The sequence below is a fragment of the Pituophis catenifer genome, unplaced genomic scaffold (genome assembly GCF_029215685.1).
Source record: "Pituophis catenifer annectens isolate HBS135680 unplaced genomic scaffold, rPitCat1.0.hap2 SCAF_14, whole genome shotgun sequence".
Lineage (NCBI taxonomy): Eukaryota > Metazoa > Chordata > Lepidosauria > Squamata > Colubridae > Pituophis > Pituophis catenifer.
The window spans coordinates 21113604-21134509 of record NW_027256894.1 but is presented as its reverse complement, the minus strand read 5'-3'; the positions used below and the strand labels follow the sequence as shown (position 1 = coordinate 21134509).

General features: G+C 46.4%; 1 protein-coding gene across 8 annotated transcripts in view; it reads right to left on the bottom strand.

Moving 5' to 3' along the window:
• Nucleotides 1-642: 642 nt before the first annotated feature.
• Nucleotides 643-20906, bottom strand: part of HMG20A (high mobility group 20A) — a 49871-nt gene continuing 29607 nt past the window's right edge. For 2 of the 8 annotated variants that reach the window (XM_070953563.1, XM_070953568.1), the window contains exons 5-10: nucleotides 17723-17894; nucleotides 16178-16209; nucleotides 8893-8968; nucleotides 6916-7131; nucleotides 5168-5311; nucleotides 1920-2620 (exon numbers count right to left, since the gene is read on the bottom strand). In XM_070953563.1, the coding sequence (XP_070809664.1) occupies nucleotides 5175-5311; nucleotides 6916-7131; nucleotides 8893-8968; nucleotides 16178-16209; nucleotides 17723-17894 (633 nt within the window). In that variant the 3' untranslated portion in view covers nucleotides 1920-2620; nucleotides 5168-5174. Of the gene's footprint in view, nucleotides 804-825; nucleotides 1115-1919; nucleotides 2621-5167; nucleotides 5312-6915; nucleotides 7132-8892; nucleotides 8969-16177; nucleotides 16210-17722; nucleotides 17895-20906 lie in introns of those variants that run through there. The other 6 variants (XM_070953570.1, XM_070953571.1, XM_070953566.1 and 3 more) reach the window with 5 other exon arrangements.

The following is a 20906-nucleotide window of genomic DNA, read 5'->3' as shown; positions in this document are numbered from 1 at the left end:
CGTCGTAAATATGAAATGTGAAGCATCTGGATTTTGATCAGGTGATCATGGGGATGCGGCAACGGTCGTAACTGCGAGAAAGTCAACTTTTTTCAGGGCCGTTGTAACTTTCGAACGGTCACTAAACGAATAGTTGCAAGTCAAGGACTATCTATTGGTCTGCCTAGCTCAGGAGGGATTTGCAGGCTTGCAGTAGATTTTCTACAAATCAAAAAGGGATTTCTCCTAGAGCTGACTGCCTGAATCTCCTTAGAAACGGGGAAATTCTGAAATTGCTTCTGCACAAATATTTGTAAGAGATCGTTGCAAAGCCGGGGAGCACAGATTCCCCAAAGACAAACAAGCAGAAGAATCTCATCTAGACTTCCTCGAGGGAAGTCTCGCCATCTTGAGGACGGTTGGCCCTGAAAACTCATGATTATTGCTTTTAAAATCCACAAGGCACGTTGCTTCTCATGCTGGCAGAATCCAATTCAAAAAGGGTAACGATGAAATGAGCGTATTGCAATTCGGTGTGTCCGGGTACCGAGTGGTACTGAAAACTGACAGCAGGCTCCAAGTGGCAAAGCGATGCTGGGTAAAATTCACCCTCATTAAAATGCAATTAAAATTAAGGTCAGAACAAATCTGGTCTTAATCGTGTTTAATGAAGGCAATGTTAGGAAAGCACATTCATTCTCTTTTGAAAAACATTTCTGGAGAAACCGCGGCGTTTTCTTAAAATCAAGCGTCATTAGAGCCGGCAAGTGACTCTGGTTACGTTTGGTCTCCATGCTACAAAAGATGGATCTTCTTTCTTCGGCCTGCAGATTAGGGAAATCTCCTGTGAATTATTACTATAAAAATGATTTTAGTATATCTGGATATATTCTGAATTGAAATCCAGAGAAGCTAAATTTATAAACCAGAAGGCAAGGTCTACATTTTCAGACTGCAATTAAATTGAAGTGCCTTTGGCTTTTTTTTTTTTTTTTAAAGTGTGCATTGTTTTGGGTTTTGTGGTGAGGGGGTCAAATGAGCGTCTTCTTTATTTGGAAACAGATCACGAGTTCAAGTCCCACTTTAGGCATGAAATTCAGGACTGGGTGACTTTGGGCCAGTCGCTCTCTCTTCTCTCTCAGTCCAATCCAGGGTTTGTTGTTGTGGGGAAAATAGGAGGAAGGAAGGAGTATTAGGTATGTTTGCCACTTTGAGTTACTTATAAAGTAATAAAAATGGGATTAACATCTATATAAACATCTATAAATAAAAACAACCAACTGGAAATGGGGATTTGAAATAAGTGTCAATAGTTGCTCTCACACAAAAGCAGCTAATTGAAACAGAACGATGCAATTTGTTAAGAGACTTCTCCAATCTGGAGCCCTTTATATGTTTTGGATTTTAATTCTCAGCTTTTTCTCTTCAGCCTGGGAAATCTGAAAGCTTCTGTTCTAGAAAATCTAGAAGGCATCAGGCTGGCAAAGGGCTGGAGTGGATAAAAGTAGGCTCAGCAAGTCACGAGCGTAAGGTGGAATCTCTACACGGCATAATCTCTTGCATTTTACCTGTATACCTGTATAACACCTGGCTGTACCTGGGCAGCTTTCACTGCTGCAAAACTGCTTAATAGTTATAAGAGAAAAAAGTGAATTCTTCAGCTACCATGTTTCTCCAAAAATAAGCCCGGGTCTTATATTAATTTTTGCTCCAAAAGTCACATTATGGCTTATTTTCCAGGTAGGTCTTATTTTGCGGGGAAATACAGTACTAAACACATCTGTCTTCTGACGATCTTAACTGGGGCTTATTTTGGGGGTAGGGCTTATATTACGAGCATCCTGAAAAATCATGCTAGGCCTTATTTTCCAGTTGGGTCTTATTTTCGGGAAAACGGGGGTAGTCAGGAAATAAGCACCAAAGAAATGGACATCCCCTTTTTCACATCATTTATTTCTGAAGCATCATCACATTTTACCAGAAAAGGGGAAGAAATGTCACACACACACACCCTCCCAGACACATACATGAGACTCTTTGCGTGTTTTCTGGTTTTGAAAGAGAGAGGGAGATTGGAGTAAGACTCCTGCGTACACCAAACTTAAGTAAGCATGCTACAAAACAAAAATAAGTTGGACTACAATGCACGTGAAGATCTTGTGTTTTTAATGTCAGAAGAAGGCATTGGTCGGTCTTCTTCTCTCCAAGCTGATTGGTCTTCTTCTCACCAAGGGAAGCCCAGGGACTTTCATGTTGGACAAGACAAGACTGACATGAAATTAAGGAATAAAGAGGCAGGGAAAATGCTCTCCTTTGGAGCACCACCACTTTGGAGCTTAGTTTTCGTTGCAATGAAAAAATACAACAATGTTGACTCAAATGAGAACGAAGCGTAGCCATTGCGTTTGTTCAATGCAGTTTAGTCCATGGCTAGTGGATAAACGATAAGGAATGGAGGACTGGGCAGAAAAACTGGGCCATTATCTTATCGTGACTTCTCAAAAACATAGTCCTCAATCTTTAAGGAAAGAACTGGAGCTTATCTCCAAATTTCTGCCTTTTATTTCTTGGCTTAGTTCCACACCAGGGGTCTCGTTCCAGGCTTCTTTCTCCCTTTAAGAGAGAAAAAAAATCCTAGAAACTGCAGATAAAACAGAAGAGGAGGAGAAAGGTGAATTAGAAGAGGAGCTGGGGTTTTGTGAAGGTATCTTTGAAGAGTTAAGCCCAACTCAACTAAGCTCCATGGAGAGATTGTGCCTTGAGAGATAAGTTGGCCCTAGAAGTCACACTTGCTAGCAGACATGAATTGTTAACCCACGTGACCTGCTTTGAAATCACCTGCACCATCTCCCGAATCAGAGGTGTCCAACCTTGACAACTTTAACAACTACTACCAAAGTAACAATTACTACAAAAAAAAACAATTACTGCCAACCTGCCTTCCATTGAGGTCCTGTATACTGCAGGAGTCAAAAAGAGGGCTGTGAAAATATTTACAGATCCCTCACATCCTGGACATAAGCTGTTTCAACTCCTACCCTCAAAACGACGCTATAGAGCACTGTTCACCAGAACAACTAGACACAAGGACAGTTTTTTCCCAAACGCCATCACTCTGCTCAACAAATAATTCCCTCAACACTGTCAAACTATTTACTAAGTCTGCATTACTATTAATCTTCTCATCGTTTCTATCACCCATCTCCTCCCACTTATGACTGTATGACAGTAACTTTGTTGCTTGTATCCTTACAATTTATATTGCTTCGTGGTAAGATTGCTTATTTGTTCCCTACGACTATCATTAAATGTTGTACCTTATGATTCTTGACGAATGTATCTTTTCTTTTTATGTACACTGAGAGCATATGCACCAAAGACAAATTCCTTGTATGTCCAATCACACTTTGCCAATAAAGTATTCTAATCTAATCTAATCTAACTTTAAGAGTTGTGGACTGCAATTCCCAACTTTTAAGACTTGTGGACTTCAACTCCCAGAATTTCCATGCTGGCTGGGGAATTCTGGGAGTTGAAATCCACAACTCTTCAAGTCGGCAGTTGAAGTCCACAACTCTTAAAAAGTTGTCAAGGTTGAACAACCCTGCTCCACCCCATTCTCCTTCACTTTTAGTATCACCTCCCACTGAAGGAAGCTGCTGAGGTGAGGCCACCAGGCGCCTTTGTGAGTCCCACCCATTGGGAACCAGCACTCTTAACAGTCTTGTTTGGGTTATTTTTAGGTAGTGAGAACATGTCATCGATGGGGGGGGGGGGGAAATAATAAGGAAGCAAGGGAAGAATTTGTTCGGGGACTTTTCTGTGGTTGTCATTTCTAGAAGTAGTTGAAACCATTTTTTCTTTTTCAAGAAGGAAGTCACGCTTGTCTTTGGATGCCCCAAGGAATGTTCTTAACTCTCCCAGGATTCCTCATCAGAAAATGAAATGGGGACTAGGAGCCTTTGGGGCCTCTGAAACCTTGGACAGGCCTCGGTTGAAAAGGAGAAACCAGGAAGGGAAACATCTGGCCTCCAGCCTCGGCTGCCCGTCTAAACGGAACTGCCATGTTCTGTCATGGCACGAATCCCGCAAGTCTGCCTTGGCAGCTTCTGGGCAGAATAGCTACCGCCGCCGCCACCATCCCCGAAAGAGATGCTTTGTCAAAAGGAGGGGGCCGATCAGCTGTGGAAAAATCCCAGGCTCGCATCCACAAGCTGCTTCCCTTCAACAAAGGGCAGCAGAAGTGTGGCTGATGCATCCCTGCGGGGAGAGCGGGCTTGGCTTAGAACCGTTGTCTGTTCCATCTGGCTGCTCGCTGGAAGGACAGCGGGCTCTGACGCCGACGCCAAGGGAGAATGGCGAGCGTGCAATTAACAGCACTTGGCAGCGATTATCGAAGGTCGGGCACGGAAAGGTTGGGCTCCTCTGGCATCTCCAGCGCAGATGGACCTGAACTGAAAGGGCATTTGTTTTTTGGGGTTTTTTTACTTTTTTTCCCCCCAACTCTCAATTCACAATTGAGAAGGCAAGGATTGAGCCTTATGGATTGACAGGGAAATAGGGGAGGGGAGGGGAGGAGAAGAGGGGAGGGGGGGATGGAAAGGGAAGGGAAGGGAAGGGAAGGGAAGGGAAGGGAAGGGAAGGGAAGGGAAGGGAAGGGAAGGGAAGGGAAGGAAAGGAAAGGAAAGGAAAGGAAAGGAAAGGAAAGGAAAGGAAAGGAAAGGAAAGGAAAGGAAAGGAAAGGAAAGGAAAGGAAGATAAAAAGGAGAGGAGAGGAGAGGAGAGGAGAGGAGAGGAGAGGAGAGGAGAGGAGAGGAGAGGAGAGGAGCGGAGAGGAGAGGAGAGGAGAGGAGAGGAAAGGGCAGGGCAAGGGAAGGGAAGGGAGGGAAGGGAAGGGAAGGGAAGGGAAGGGAAGGGAAGGGAAGGGAAGGGAAAGGGAGGGAAAGGGAGGGAAAAGAAACAAAGCAACTATGCTTCTGCTTTTAGTTGTTTTGAAGAATGTACATTCTTTGAAATACAGAAAGACATAAACATTACTGAAAGGAAAGCAGACCGTGGGAGGATTGGTTTATCTGTGGACAAGTGCTAAGAGTTTGGTGTAGCTGCACATGGTTTTGTACGGTCTGGGGCAAGAGTTCCATTCAGCTCTGAATTCCCAGAGGTCCTGATCAGGTAACTAGAAACTCACCAGGTGATTAACGTTCAAGATGGTTTACCACCTCCCGGACTGTCGCTATAAGGGTCTCATTCTCCTGTGGGTTGGCCAGGATAAGGTTGTGCAGCCGATTCATGTAGGAATCAATAGTGTCTAAGGTGGGGATCTCCCCGCTCCCTGGAAAACAGAAACAGAAGACCAGCCACTTGGCAACTGCCTTCCCAAGGAATGGAGGCTACCTGCAGGGTAGAGAAGCAGCAGAATGGGGCTCTGTTGGGCAACCATAGTCCAACCCACACAAAGGGGGCAGAAATTCTGACTCGGGGTCTGCTTCAACTTCCTGGTGTGGGGCTTTGGGTAAAGGCTGGAGGGAAGCGCAGCTGGTGGCAAAGAGCCGGAGGGCCTCGTTCCAGTGGGACTGCCTCATGGCCTGGAACTGGCCTTGCACTCCCGCAGGTCTTCCCTCTGCTTGGAAAGCCCATGCTCGTAGTCCTCAGTGAGGTGCTTCTGCTGAGCCTCCTTCTTGGCCAGATCCAATTTGAACTGAGCTGTTTTGCCGACTCTTTCTCGTGGTGGCTGCTTAGCTCCAACAACTGCTTCCTGTTGGGGCCCTAAGGAGCCCGGGCGGGCAGGCGAGGAGTGGCTGGGAGGGGAGGGGCGAGTAAAGGCCGGCGAGATGCCCCTTGACACAAATGACATCGAGTTGGCCATGCCCACCCAGTCACATGACCACCTAGCCACACCCACCCAGCCAGTCATTAGGCAAATCATAGTAGTGGTCCGCGAGACTTAAAATTATGAATTTGGTGGTCCCTGAGGTCCGAAAGGTTGGTGACCCCTATCTTGGACAACGTTCAGCGCAACCAAACAGGATGGTAAGCGAGCGTGCTACAAAGCGAAGCGTCGGCCTCAAGCATGACCCATGTTCCCAGCGCTTCCTCGGAGCCCGACAGATTCTAGAGCAGGAACCTTGACGACTTTTAAGACTTGTGGACTCTCAACTCTCAAGAATTCCCCAGCCAGCCATGGGAGTTGAAGTCCACAAGTCTTAAAGTGGCCAAGATCGGACAGCCCTGGTTCTAGAGGCAACCTCAGAAACTAAAACGGCTGAGAGGGGCTTCCTGCTTGCCATTTTATTGGCCTTCTGGGGCAAAAGAGTGTTCGCTTTTAGGACAACCGTCTTGTGACAGAGCCTACGAGAGCTCTTATGGATTGCCAAAGACAAAGCCAGGGAGGTGGCTTCATTCCAGCAGTTTAAAGCTTGAATGTAGGCCCCGGAAGAAGAAACCTACCAGAGGCTCACTTTGTTCCAAAGCTGACCCTTTAAGCATTTAGGACCCATCGGGCGTTGGGTGATGGCATCTAAGCTTCACCGGGCAGCACCATTCGGGGGAAGGGGGGAAGGACGCATCACCTGGAGAACTATTTCTAAACCTTCTCAAAGGGTCGCTTCAAATTTGAAACATCAAAGAGATCGAACCCAAGCGTGAAAAGAAAGAAGGTGGACGTAACCCCGCGGAGGAGGAGGTGCTTCTACTAAAGGCCGATGTAAGAGCCGCGGTGGCGCAGTGGTTAGAATGCAGTATTGCAGGCTAATTCTGCCGACTGCCAGCAGTTCGATTCTCACGGCTCAAGGTTGACTCAGCCTTCCTTCCTTCCGTCTGCGGCGGGTAAAATGAAGACCCAGATTGTTGGGGGCAAATATGCTGACTCTGTAAACCGCTTACAGAGGGCTGTAAAGCACTGTGAAGTGGTATATAAGTCTAAGGGCTATTGTTCACCTGGTAAGGGGACCCCGGCGAAGCTACTGGCTAGAGCTTGCCGTAAGGTTTCCAAGTGCTGTTGCAACACCGTGTTGCGACTGCGCTCGTGGATCACGTCCACCTCCAGCTTCTCCACCGCAGTCCTCATGCTTTCCACGTGCTTCTGGAGGGCCGCGTTCCTTTCCTCAAACTCCATGTTGGACTTGCGAAGCTGGCGCAGCTCGGCTTCTCGCGCTGACAACAACAGAGAAGAGTGTGAGAACCATGTTATTTAAAATTCAGAAGATTTGGCCTGAGTGGGGAAAGGTTTGGGCCCACAGATCATTCCCCTCATTTCTCGTCTCTTGATCGCCCACGGAGCCATAGGATCGGTTCAAAGAAAGACAAGATAAAGGGATTTATAGAATTAAGAGATGTCGTTATTAAGAAGGTAAAGGTAAAGATTCATCTGTTTCTTGGCCGAGGGAGCCAGTTTGTCCATAGACTCTTCTCTGTTACCTTCCCACCAAAGTGGTACCTATTTATCTACTCACATTTGCATGCTTCCGAACAAAAGGTAATTTGTGCTTAATGCATTCTGCAGAGCGAGTAAGAAGTCCCAACAGTTTCAAATGAAATAAGTATAATTTCTTCTTAAACCAGGTTTCCCAACCTTGGCCACTTTTAAGGCGAGTGGACTTCAACTCCCAGAATTCCCCGGCCAGCCAGTTGAAGTCCACTCATTTTAAAGTTGTCAACGTTGGGGAACCCAGTCTTAAATTCTTCTTACCATCATTCTGTACCGGCTATACAATCGAGTTGTATAGCCGCAATGGTATCATCTAGAACAGGGGTCTCCAACCTTGGCAACTTTAAGCCTGGTGGACTTCAACTCCCAGAATTCCCCAGCCAGAGCTGGGGAAAGCTGGCTGGGGAATTCTGGGAGTTGAAGTCCACCAGGCTTAAAGATGCCAAGGTTGGAGACCCCTGATCTAGAACAGTGGTGGGGAACGATGGGCCCTTTATGACTTGTGTGCTTCAACTTCCTGGCTCAGAAATTCTGGGAGTTGAAGTCCACAAGTCATAAACGGGACACCTTTCCCCACCCTGATAGACAAGCTTTATATCAAATTCTTCAAAGAAGTTGGCCCCCCCCCCCCCCCCCCCCCCCCGGAAGACGACTTGGGGTTTGGGGTCTGATGAGTCATTTTTGAAATTCTATTTAGGATAAAATTACTTTTAAATTAATTTTAGCAAGCAATCAAGAATTTATTATAAAACATGTTCAGAGATGGTCCTACATGCCCTTAGCATTTCATTAGATTAAATGAAGCTTTTTTTTTTTCTAAGATGTGTTGGAGGAGTTCTAATCAAACGGTTACGTATTATCAACTCTGATCAAAGGGTTTCTAAGGAAACTGGGGGTGGGGGGAAATCACACAGTAGATTAATGCTGGTGTAATTTTGCTGCCCATCTTTTCTGGCAAAATGGTAAACATTAAAGACACGCAAATCAGGATACCCTTATTTTATTCTGTCATTACTTCCACAAAGGAATTGCATGACCTCTGTAGATGCCTTAAGCGAAATAAGTGAATAAATTCCATAAAGAAACTTGTGTTTCCTGGATTTAAGAGTGCATTTTCCTAGGCCTGCACAACTATTGTGTGAGCTCAGAATTGGCACAGCTCTTCTAGAGAGACACTATGAGGGTGCCAGTTTTGGCTCCAACTGTTGCAAGACTTCTGGCAAATGCATTCTCTTAATTCAGCTGTTATTAGCTGCAAGATTTACTATAATAAGGCAACAGAAAAATGTCTTCCTTTTTTAAAATGAAGTAATCATAGGTTTTAAACCAGGAGTGTCCACACACATATATATATATATTTATATATATATATATATATATTCCTGAATAGATATCGGTAGCATCGCTCTATCGCATGCCAAAACTTTGAGAACACGCAAAATGTGAAAGGAGAAAGAGAATGCGAGTTTTTATTTTGTTCTGCTCACCTTTACTGTGGTTTAAAAACTCCTCGGTAAATATGGGAATATCGAACACTGACCTCTCCTTTGTATCCGGTTCCTTCTGCAATCAGACAAAGTTGCGTCTTGAAAATTCATAATATGAAACAACTCTGAAGACTATTAACCCTTTTCAGGCATTAATCAAAGGATGGACTTTATGATAATTTACAGATTAACAGAGTTGGAAGGGACCTGGTAGGTCATCTAGTCCAACCCCCTGCCCAAGCAGGAGACCCCTACATCATTTCTGACAGATGGTAGTCCAGTCTCTTCTTGAAAGCCTCCAGAGATGAAGCTCTCACAACTTCTGAAGACAACTTCTGTTCCATGGTTGATTGTTCTCACTGTCAGAAAATTCCTCCTTTTTTCCAGGTTGAATCTTTCCTTGTTCAGTTTCCGTCCGTTGTTCCTTGTCTGGCCTTCGGGTGCTTTGGAAAATAGCTTGGCCCCCTTCCTCCTCTCTGTGGCAGCCCCTCAAATATGGGAAGATGCTCTCCTGTCTCCCCTGGTCCTTCTCTTCACTAGACTAGCCATGCCCAGTTCCTGCAACCATTCATTGTATGTTTTAGCCTCCAGTCCCCTCATCTTCCTGGTTGCTCTTCTCTGCACTTTTTCTAGAGTCTCAACATCTTTTTTAAATAAGGAAGCAAGTAGGGATTTCGGGCCTGTTCCACGTTATGCCATCAGCATGGTAAACTCACAAGATTTGTTTTTCTCGCCATGTACATTTATACATCCGAACTAGACTGTGTTGTTTCTCTGTGTCATATAATATATGTGGGTATATGGGTATATGCATATTTTCTTATTTATATTTTTTTCATGTTTATGTAGTGTGTATTGGAGTGGTGACCATTTGAGAGCTGTATGTAACAAAATTTCATTTTAATCTATGCCGATTAGTGTACATTCAAAGCAGTGGTGGGTTTCAAAATTTTTTACTACCGGTTCTGTGGGCGTGGCTTGGTGGGCGTGGCAGGGGAAGGATACTACAAAATCTCCATTCCCACCCCACTCCAGGGGAAAGATACTGCAAAATCCCCATTTCCTCCCGATCAGCTGGGACTCGGGAGGCAGAGAATAGATGGGGACGGGGCCAGTCAGAATTTTTACTACCGGTTCTCCGAACTACTCAAAATCTCCACTACCGGTTCTCCAGAACTGGTCAGAACCTGCTGAAACCCACCTCTGATTCAAAGTGACAATAACGCCATTCTAAGTCTATAAGTCTTCCTTCTAACACGCAGGCACCAAAGGCAATCACCTGCAAAGAAAATCCTTCCCGCAAACTCTTCCGTTAGGTACCCCCCACCCCCACCCCCCACAGTGAACTGGAGTTCCTATTCAAACAAACGCACCCAACGCAGAGATTTGGGGAAGGTGGCCTAACGTTGAAGGCAAGACTGAAAGGACAGAGTTCCTAACTAAATCAGGGAGGAGGTTATAGACTGAATTACAAGCCAAAATGTGCACAGGGTTCAGGAAAATAGCTTGACGAAACCCCAAATATTTCTGTTTTTCCAATTCTCGGATCTTCGGTCAGGAATCTTGGCTTTCAGAGCTGGCCCTGGCAATTCCTCTGTTACCTTTGCTGTAACAACCGCCGTCAAAACAGTTGTGCAAGAATGAAAGAGATTGGCAAGAAGCAGGGTTTTTAAGCAGCTAAAAGCATCCTGTCTGCCAGCGAGATCTATCAAGCAGGGGCCGAGTCTTTTGTTTGGTTAGGACTCTGGCCTTTTTATTTTTTATTTTTATTTTTTTTAAGATTGAACACCTCAGGTTTTGAACGAAGCGTCAAACATAACTTGGAGCCAAGCTAAGAGCTTAAGGCCCTACAAGGGAATTTTGGCAGTTCAATCTCGGGGCTTCGCACTGGGGGCGGCTCTTCACCAGTTTGGTGAAGCACCTGGCAGGTCTTTAAGAGGGAGACAAACTTCCATGCAACCCTTGAAAGCTCTTGTAGAGGAGGAGGAGGAGGAGGGGAGGAGGAGGAGGAGGAGGAGGAGGAGGAGGAGGAGGAGGAGGAGGAGGAGGAGGAGGAGGAGGAGGACGACGACTCTGGGGTCCTTGTGGTCTCTGAGCTTGGTGGTTTTCTTGCAGTTGTTTCATTACCCAGCTAGGTAAAATCATCAGTGCAAGAAGGGAATGGAGTTTGTAGGGAGGAGGAGGAGGAGGAGGAGGGGAAGGAGAAGGAGAAGGAGAAGGAGAAGGAGAAGAAGGAGAAGAAGGAGAAGAAGGAGAAGAAGAGGAGGAAGAAGAAGAAGAAGAGGAGGAGGAGGAGGAAAAGAAGAAGAAGAGGAAGAGGAAGAAGAGGAAGAGAAGAAGAGGAAGAGAAGGAGAAGGAGAAGGAGAAGGAGAAGGAGAAGGAGAAGGAGAAGGAGAAGAAGAGGAGGAGGAGGAGGAAGAAGAGGAGGAGGAGGAGGAAAAGAAGAAGAAGAGGAAGAGGAAGAAGAGGAAGAGAAGAAGAGGAAGAGAAGGAGAAGGAGAAGGAGAAGGAGAAGGAGAAGGAGAAGGAGAAGGAGAAGGAGAAGGAGAAGGAGAAGGAGAAGGAGAAGGAGAAGAGGAGGAGGAGGAGGAGGAGGAGGAGGAAGAAGAGGAGGAGGAGGAGGAAAAGAAGAAGAAGAGGAAGAGGAAGAAGAGGAAGAGAAGAAGAGGAAGAGAAGAAGAGGAAGAGAAGGAGAAGGAGAAGGAGAAGGAGAAGGAGAAGGAGAAGGAGAAGGAGAAGGAGAAGGAGAAGGAGAAGGAGAAGGAGAAGGAGAAGGAGAAGGAGAAGGAGAAGGAGAAGGAGAAGAAGAAGCAACAACAACGACAAGAACATCTGCCTTTCCTGGGTCCTTGGGAATAGGTGGACAAAAATGCTAAATCCAGCCTAGACACCTGGTTGACTGTGCAATGAATCATAATAAATAAATCTTAATATCAATAAATATAAAACCGGATGCCGTCTCCAAAGGGTATGTGAGAGCCCTCAGATATTGGAACCCTGCTATCACTTCACCCCCCTCGTCCTTCTTTTCCTTAAGTGAGACATACCCTCCCTACCCAATTCCTGGGACGGAGTGGAAAACCTTTGGGGGTAGGGCTCATTTTGCAATGGCTCCTAACAACCTCTCTGCATCAAACGAAGGAACGAAACGAATGACTTGGTCCTCTGAACGCCATGACCCCTCCCTATTCCCGATTTGAGGAACCATCTCAGAGGCAGCGTCACGATAAAATTCATTATAAAAGAACGTATCAGGGACCGAAGGGGCAGGAAGGGAATGTTTGCCTAAGGCAACGACACGGCTTAAACCCAGCTTTCATTAGACCCCAAAGGAAACCGGCATTAAAAGCGGTGAGGAGGAGGAGGAGGAACTCTTTAAGAATTGATGAAAGGGGATTTGGGGGGGGGGGTGAGCCCCAAGGACAAAATATTGCTTCTCCTAGGAGGTTCCCCGTATGCACCCTCCCCACTACAAGCAATTAAGTCCCAGAGATCAGGCAAAGACTGCCAGCCTTAATGGAAGCATCTTAATGAAAACTGTCAGCCCCTTTCCATTAGCGGGTACATTTTGCCAACATATGAAGAATCTCTTGGGGGGAGGGGAAGGGGGGGGTCTCCTACAATTTAAACCACTCGTGGGGATAACATCAACAGAGATCTCATTACCCTTTTATTGCAAAAAGGGTATTGCATTTGTTCGGGCTTAATGTCGGGGTGTTATGAAGGCGAGAAACTCCCGATTGCGACGGCTCCTTTCCTGGTCCTTAAAAGAGGTGATTCGGGGACACGTCAACTGACTTGGCGGTGTGAGAAGAACTGCGTTGTGTTCCTGGGACGGGCCTCGATTCCGAGATTGCAGGAATTACCCCGAATCCTTGATAAAGGAGAATGCTTTTTGTGGCTCAGGGTTGAAATTAAGAGGTCCTCGGGGCTCTCTGAGCTTGGTGGGCTTCTTGCAGTCGTTTCATTACCCAGCTAGGTAATATCATCTGTGCTAGAAGGGGAATGGAGTTTGTGGAGAGGAGGAGGAGGAGGAGGAGGAGGAAGAGGAGGGGGAGGAGGAAGAGGACGTCGACGACTGTGGGGTCCTTGTGCTCTCTTAGCTCGGTTGTTTTCTTGCCGATGTTTCATTACCAAACTAGGTAACTACAGCACTGATGATGTTACCTAGTTTGGTAATGAAAGGTCCACAGGAAAACAACCAAGCTCAGCGAGCACTAAGGACCTCTCAATCCGGACAGTGTCAGTTGACCTTTAAGAAAGGAAATAATGAAACGAAAATATTTTCTCCAGTTAAGTGTATTCCGACATTATGTTGGCGATGGAAACAGACGAATTTGCTTTTGGAGAACGGCTGTTAAGTTAATGAATTCTAGCTAGATACAAGAACAACTATCCCCACTTGGTGTAGTCGTTTCATATACTTGTTTGGAAAAAAAAAATTCTTTCCAAAAAATGGAATTAACCGAATGGAGAACGCCAAACGAGATTCTTAAATCTTAAGAATAATGGTTGAATGCGTTGCCTAAAACCCTGCTTTTTCATTTTGCTGCGTGAAAATTATTATCTGGCCCAACAGCTGGCTGCAGTGCTCCTGGGTTGATTTAGGACTGCTATGAGTGAAGCACTCCCAAACCAGGAATGTAAACCCAATTCTGTTTTAAATAGTTATTCAAGTGCCTCTAAGGGGCACCCAGCACTTCCAAGGCTGATCAAAAGGATTAGAGTAACGTACTAGAAAATGCAACATTGGTGTAAAATGGCGAACAGTAAGAAGCTTTTAAACGCTTGAACCAGGAGTTCAAAGATGATGGGCCTACCGCTAAAAAGACATTCTCTTTTGCGCTTGCTAGGCCATAGAATAAGATTTATAGTCAGTCAAGTGTCAAGCGCTGGAAAATCAGAAACCCAGGCAGTTCAAATATATACAGTATGAAGGTTTATTGCAAGCTCAAACTGTCTACAAGACTCTGAATTACTAATAGTGCAGTTTGGTGGTAGATAAGAGTCTACAGAATTCAAGGTGGGCTGGACTTCTTGTCGGCGCAAAGGGACTCGAAACTAGTGACACGTTTGACACTTCCCTCCCTCGGGCTCAGCCTGCTCATCCCCTACACACCAAGTTTGCAGAAAACGATACTGTTGGGAAGAGCCATTTAGCCGTGCTACTCTGTGGGGAAAGGACAAAATCCAGCAACTGTGATCCCAGTGCCAGCTGCTGAGAAATTCTAGAGGAATAACATGGTTGCATGGCATCGCCACCGCCCATTCCCTAGAGTGGGTTACTTAATGCAGCTGTTGTGGTCCGCCAGCAGCCAGCAGAGCTGGCAGCAGATTCGAACACTGAGGAGATTGGGGAGGAACGTGGGCCAGTCCTGGAGTCTGGGGAAGGCTCGGACGAGGGCTCTGCATCGGAGGCAGAGAGGGGGCCAGGGCCATCTGGGAGTTATGTGCTGCCTCCGGAGCCTGACATCAGCAAGGCAGAAGAACGGGGGGAGCCTGTTCCCAGTGCGCGCATGCGCAGAGTTGCCAAGAGGCAAGAACAGTTAAGACAAAAGGGGCAACTCGGGAGTAAAGCTTGGAGATGATTGGCCCCTCCCATAAGACTTAAAAGAGGAGCAAACGGACGTGAGCCTTTGCAGGAGGCGATTTGTTCATTCTGGTTGGTTCAAAGCTCCGTTTGACTCTGTGCTCCGTTTGGCCTTGCAAAACTAATTGGCAATTAGGTCTCTGGCAGCGTTTCAAGGGAGATAAAGGTGGGTGCTTATCAGCATTACCTTGAAAGACTGTGGCAGACATCTGTCGGACTCTTCACAGAATGTTTGTGAATTATTACGGGCCGTGAATGACCATAATTCACAGCTGTTTAAATAAGAGTATTTTTGGGGACTAGGCATGTGATTTAAGCTTTCTCAGGGAGCCTAGGTCAGAACAGCAGCAACCCAATGGATCCCAAGCATCCAGAACTGCAAAGGACCATGTAGAAAAGAGCCTGATAGTACAGTGGACTAAAGCACTGTTATTAACATAACAAGAGCCTTGGTACTACAGTGGTTTAAAGCACCCTGTTATTAACACAGCTGCCTGCAATTTACTGCTGGTTCGAATCTCTCCAAGGCTCAAGGTTGACTCAGCCTTCCATCCTTTCTAAGGTAGGTTAAATGAGGACCCAGTTTGTGGGGGCAATAAGCTGACTTTGTATAAATATACAAAAGTATGAAGGCTATTGCTTAACGCACTGTAAGCCGCCCTGAGTCTCCGGAGAAGGGCGGCATATAAATCAAATTAAAAAAAAAAAAAAAAAAAAAACATCTGCTGCTTGCAATTACTGCAAGTTCAAATCTCACCAGGCTCAAGGTTGACTCAGCCTTCCATCCTTTCAAAGGTAGGTAAAATGAGGACCCAGATTGTGGGGGCAATAAGCTGACTTTGTAAATATACAAAAGTATGAAGTCTATTGCTTAACACATTGTAAGCCGCCCTGAGTCTCCGGAGAAGGGCGGCATATAAATTAAAGAAAAAAAAAATGAAAAAGAAAAATGAAAAGGGACCACTTGCTACTTGGATACCAAAATGGGGAGGGGGAGGTGTTTCTCTCCTTTGCTTAGCATCACCCAGTCCCAACAATGAGGTTCTTGTTTTCTCTTTTAAGGTTTGAGATTAGATTTTACAGAATCTTATACGCAACTGGTCCAGCAGATCTATCAGCGGACAGGATTGAGGTTATTGTAACTTTGGTCTATAGGATGATATTTCATTCTATTTTCAGCAGGCTTGCTTGTTAAATATAGGGGGCCTCAATGTCCCTTCAATTAATTCCAGTAACGCTTTCAACCCTGAAGTTGGCCTGACTGAGGCCATTTTGAGGCTTCAGTGCTGACACACCGGAGCTGAGCGATAGGGAGGGGGGGAATAGAGATAGTTTGGGTATTATAGTCAAAACAAAAATACTTTCTCTTGGGAACCAAGGACATTCCTGCAGGTGTTCGGAAGGAGGGGACTGATGTCACCTAGCAACTGGATTGTATCCTGATTGGGCCATGTGACAGGGTGTTTTAGGAAAATGAAAAACGTTTACTTTTAATTAGGTGAAAACTGCGGGAATGTTCGGAGTCGGTTTTCACCAGCCTGTGCCAATATGACATATCCAATAAACTTATCCTTTGAGGAATCTACCTGCCACAGAGTTTTGTTTGCTATGGGTGTGTTTACTTGGAACCCTGACAAACACTTAATGAAAAAAGAATCAGCTCCAGATGTTATCATAAAAAATAAGATATTTACCTGATGGTCGTGGGTAGCTGGGCGTGTTCCTTCTGAAACAGACAGACGAGGAGTAAATTTACAATGTGTTTACAATGATTGCAGCGTCCAAAGATCATGGGATCGCCATTTGAGGCTTTCCTGGCCACTTCTGACACGCAAAGTCAATGGGGGAAGTCGGAGTCACTTAACAGCAGCATGATTTGCTTAACAACTGCAGTGATTCGCTTAACGTCCATGGCAAAAAAAGGGTCATCAAATCAGGGGTGACTCACATAATCACGCTACTCTCTGAAGTTCTGATCCCAATCGCAGTTGTAAATTAAGGAGGAGCTATAATTGTTGCATGTATGCATGTGTAAAGGTAAAGGTAAAGATTCCCCTCGCACATATGTGCTAGTTGTTCCCGACTCTAGGGAGCGGTGCTCATCTCCGTTTCAAAGCCGAAGAGCCAGCGCTGTCCGAAGAAGTCTCCGTGGTCATGTGGCCGTCATGACTCAACGCCAAAGGCTCACGGGACGCTGTTCCTTTCCCACCAAAGGTGGTCCCTATTTTTCTACTTGCATTTTTTATGCGCTTTCGAGGTTGGCAGAAGCTGAGACAAGTCACGGGAGTTCACCCCGTTACGTGGTGTTAGGGATTCGAACCGCTGAACTGCCGACCTTTCGATCAACAAGCTCAGCGTCTTAGCCACTGAGCCACCGCGTCCCTAATGTGTAGATTACATGTGTTTAACATGTAGATTAATGTGCATGTGTAGATGTAGGTAAATAAAAGAATACAAGCAGAAGGTACTCTCTTGAAACTCTGACTGAAATACCACTCAGAAGGAAACCCAACTGCTTCTGCAGTCAAGGAAATGGACACAATTCACCCAGACACCCAGGAAGCCTCCTGCCATCCAACTCAACCTCTTAGCCTCTCTGCAGAAAGTGCAGCTGCAACCACGCAAACTTCTGGCCATCAGTGCCCTTGCTCAGAAAGCACAGATGTTCTAAGGAGGGGCAGAGAAGTGAAACATTTGTGGTTTATTGTGTGCACGGTCCTGACACCTGGACAGTTATCGTGTGTGATATAATGTACGAAAAAAGAACATCTACAATAACGACCCTCAGACATTATATGAGCAGTTCCCAACTTACAACAGTTTGTTCAATGACCATTCAACGTTATAACGGCACTGAAAAAAAGGGACTTACGACTGTTTTTCACACTTAATGACTGTTGCAGCATCCCCATGGTCATGTGATCAAAACTCAGCTGCTTGGCAACTGACTCGTATTTATGACCATTGCCGTATCCCGGGGTCATGTGATCCCCTTTTGCACCTTCTGACTAGCAGAGTCCATGGGGAAGCCGGATTCACTTAACAACTGGGTTACTAACTTAACAACTGCAGTGATTCCCTTAACAACGGTGGCAAGAAAGGTCGCAAAATAGGGCAACACTCAACGACTGTCTCGCTTAGCAACAACAACGGAAACGTTGGGCTCCGTTGTGGTTGTAAGTCGAGGGCCACCTGTGTTACTATAAAACGAGCCCGCATGTTACTTCTAGAGATCGTACCTTGCCGATGTGTTTTGCCTTTCTGTCTGTCCTGGGTTTTCCTGCTAAAAACCTTGTAAGCCTCCGTCTTCTGGTACTGCTCCAACTCCTTCATGTAGCGCTCCTTATCTCTGTCGGCTTCGTCAAGGTAGCGCTGCAACGACAGAACAATCACTCTTCTGTTCTTGGCCAACTGGGTGAGGAAGCCAGAGAGTTGAAATTCAGCCGCCGTCTCTGGTTCACCCAAGAATGTAAAGCGGAGCTGAATACCAAGAGCTGGCAGGGTTAAAAAAGCAGCCGAGTTGCCTCTCGGTAGCGTCCGCATGTTAATATCAAACTAGAATTTTCTTCGTAGTTGGTCAGTTGTAACCCTCTCCGCTTTAGGATGTGGGCTGTGCCTAACATTCCCTGCATGCATAAAGCAATCCTACAAATTTCCCGGTGAATGGCCATGAGTAACTCAAGAGTAGTTCCATCTGGGTATGAAGTGTCTGCACCTCTGGCTTTACTATGGGCGTAAACTACAGAAATCTTGGGAAAGAGGGAGAGGGAGAGAGATATAGATGATGGATGGATGGATGGATGGATGGATGGATGGATGGAGAGGGAGGGAGGGAGGGAGATAGATATAATGGATGGATGGATGGATGGATGGATGGATGGATGGATGGATGGGGAGGGAGGGAGGGAGGGAGATATAGGTGATGGATGGATGGATGGATGGATGGATGGATGGATGGATAGATAGATAGATAGATAGATAGATAGATAGATAGATAGATAGATAGATAGATAAAAGATAGATAAAAGGGCGTTGGTATAAATGGAGAGCAGAAGATGCAGGTTTAATTGCAAATCTGTCCTCCCGCCTCTGGATGGGATGGATCAAGCATAAAAGTTTAGCTTTCCGATCAGCGATGTGTTTGAATCAGGTTCTAAAGAAATCATATCAAAGTTTGCCTGGAGCTGCTTGTCACTTTTCCTTAATGACTGGAGCCGGGCTGCAAAACTCTTCAAAGGGAGCTGTTAACGGGGAAACAACTTCAAAAAGAGACCTGAGCGTGCAGAGAGAGGATGGGGCCCCTTTCTCGGATTTAAAAGCCCCTCTCCCCTCCCCTTCCTCTTTCACTTTGTTTCCTGTTGCCCTCTGAGCCTCCCTGATTTAGAAACCGGTGAGGGATGAGGGAAATACGAGCGATGACAGCAGCAGAACGGGGAAAGCAAAGGGACTCTGCTTCTACCTGTGCGTCAACGACAAGGCAAGCCTGTCCTTGATGGATGGAGGCAACTTTTTAGCGGAGGCAGCTGTGCCGCACCGAAAATCCTCTATGATCCCCTGCATTTCTCGACAATATATCGCTACGGTGTGGCCTGAATATTAAATCCCTCCCAAAGTGTGTTGAAAGGAGCCAAAACGGAAACAGGCATCCAGGACAGGGAGTCCTCGACTTACAACAGTTCGCCTAGTGACCGTTTGAAGTTACGACGGCACTGAAAAAAACAAAGGGACTCGGGACCGTTTTTCACGTTTATGACCGTTGCAGCATCCCCACGGTGACGTGATTTACATTCAGGTGCTTGACCGCCGACTCACACTTACGACGGTCGCAGTGGATTTCCCCCTTTTGCGACCTTCTGACCCGCAAAGTCCACGGGGAAACTGCGTTCGCTTCACCACCGTGCTTCTTAAGCGATTCGCTTAAGAAACAGGGCGGGAAAAGTCGTAAAACGGGGCGAAACTCGCTCAACCGATTTCTCACTCGGCAGCATGCATGTTTGGGCTCAATCGTGGTCGTAAGTTGAGGACTACCTCTATAAAGGGAAAAGCGAGGCCTGTGGAGGTATCGAGGTCCTGTCGGTCGTGAAAATCAGGACCGGAGGGGGCCTCGGTGCTCGCTGAACTTGGTTGTTATTTTTGCAAATGTCGCTGTAGGAACCCGAGTTCTGCAAGTGGCTTTTGGGAATTGTCATTTGTGGTGTGATGTGCTTTGTGTTTATCCTGTGGCTTCTGTTTGGTCCCTCTGTCAACCAGACTGATTTATTTCCTGATTTTGCAAGTCAGTCAGGAAGGCAAATTGCTAACAGGACATCCCATATACACAACAGAAAGTCCTTGGGAAGTCAAGGCCTTACTTCTGCGGAGACCCATTCAGGACCCCCCGGGGCCAGCAACGCTGCTGGAACCTGCTCAAAGGCGTAAACCACACAGCCAGCTTAAGACAGACAACGTTCACTAAATAAAGCCTGCTAGGCTGTCAGCCGGCTCCTGGCCAACCTCCTTTGGGTTTCGTCCTTTGGACCAAAAAGAAGAATGAGGCAAGGCTCCCCATTATACGCGGGATGTTTTCTCCACATGGTGAGCAGCCATTCTAAAAGGGGAGGTGAATTATCCCTTTGTCCCCGCGTTTTCAATCTGCATCCTGTTCAATCTGTTCTTTCGGTTGTATCTGTTGGGCCCGAGACGCCAGCTGTACCGAAGAATGTAAGGAGGCATCGTTCCATCAGCCTGCCTTGCCATATCCCCACAACTCCCTGCGCACCAAGACACAGTCCTACCTGTCACACTCCATAGTTGCCTCCTGAAGGCTAAAGGGCCGAGTTACATTACAGGTCCAAGAGGGAGGTGTCTTCTAGAAAGCATCCTACCCTAGAAGGGAGTATTTGTAGCTGGGATTTCAACTGTGGGGTCCTTGGTGCTCTCTGAGCTTGGTGGTTTTCTTACCGACGTCTGATTACACAGCTAGGTAACCTCATCGGTGCTAGAAGGGAATGGGGTTTGCAGATTTTGGGGGGGGGGGGATTGTGGGGTTCTTGGTGCTCTCTGAGCTTGGTGGTTTTCTTGCAGGTGTTTCGTTGCCCAACTAGGTAACTTTATCAGCTTAGAAGGGAATGGAGTTGGAGGAGGAGGAGGAGGAGGAGGAGGAGGAGGAGGAGGAGGAGGGTGGAGTCCTTGATGCTTTCTGAGTTTGGCTGTTTTCTTGCAGATGTTTCATTACCCAACTAGGTAACTTTATCAGTTTAGAAGGGAATGGAGTTTGTTTTAAGGAGGAGGAGGAGGAGGAGGAGGAGGAGGAGGAGGAGGAGGAGGAGGAGGAGGAGGAGGAGGAGGAGGAGGAGGAGGAGGAGGAGGAGAACTGTGGGGGTCCTTGATGCTCTCTGAGCTTGGTGGTTGCAAGTGAGGATGTAATCAAATGCCATAAAAAAA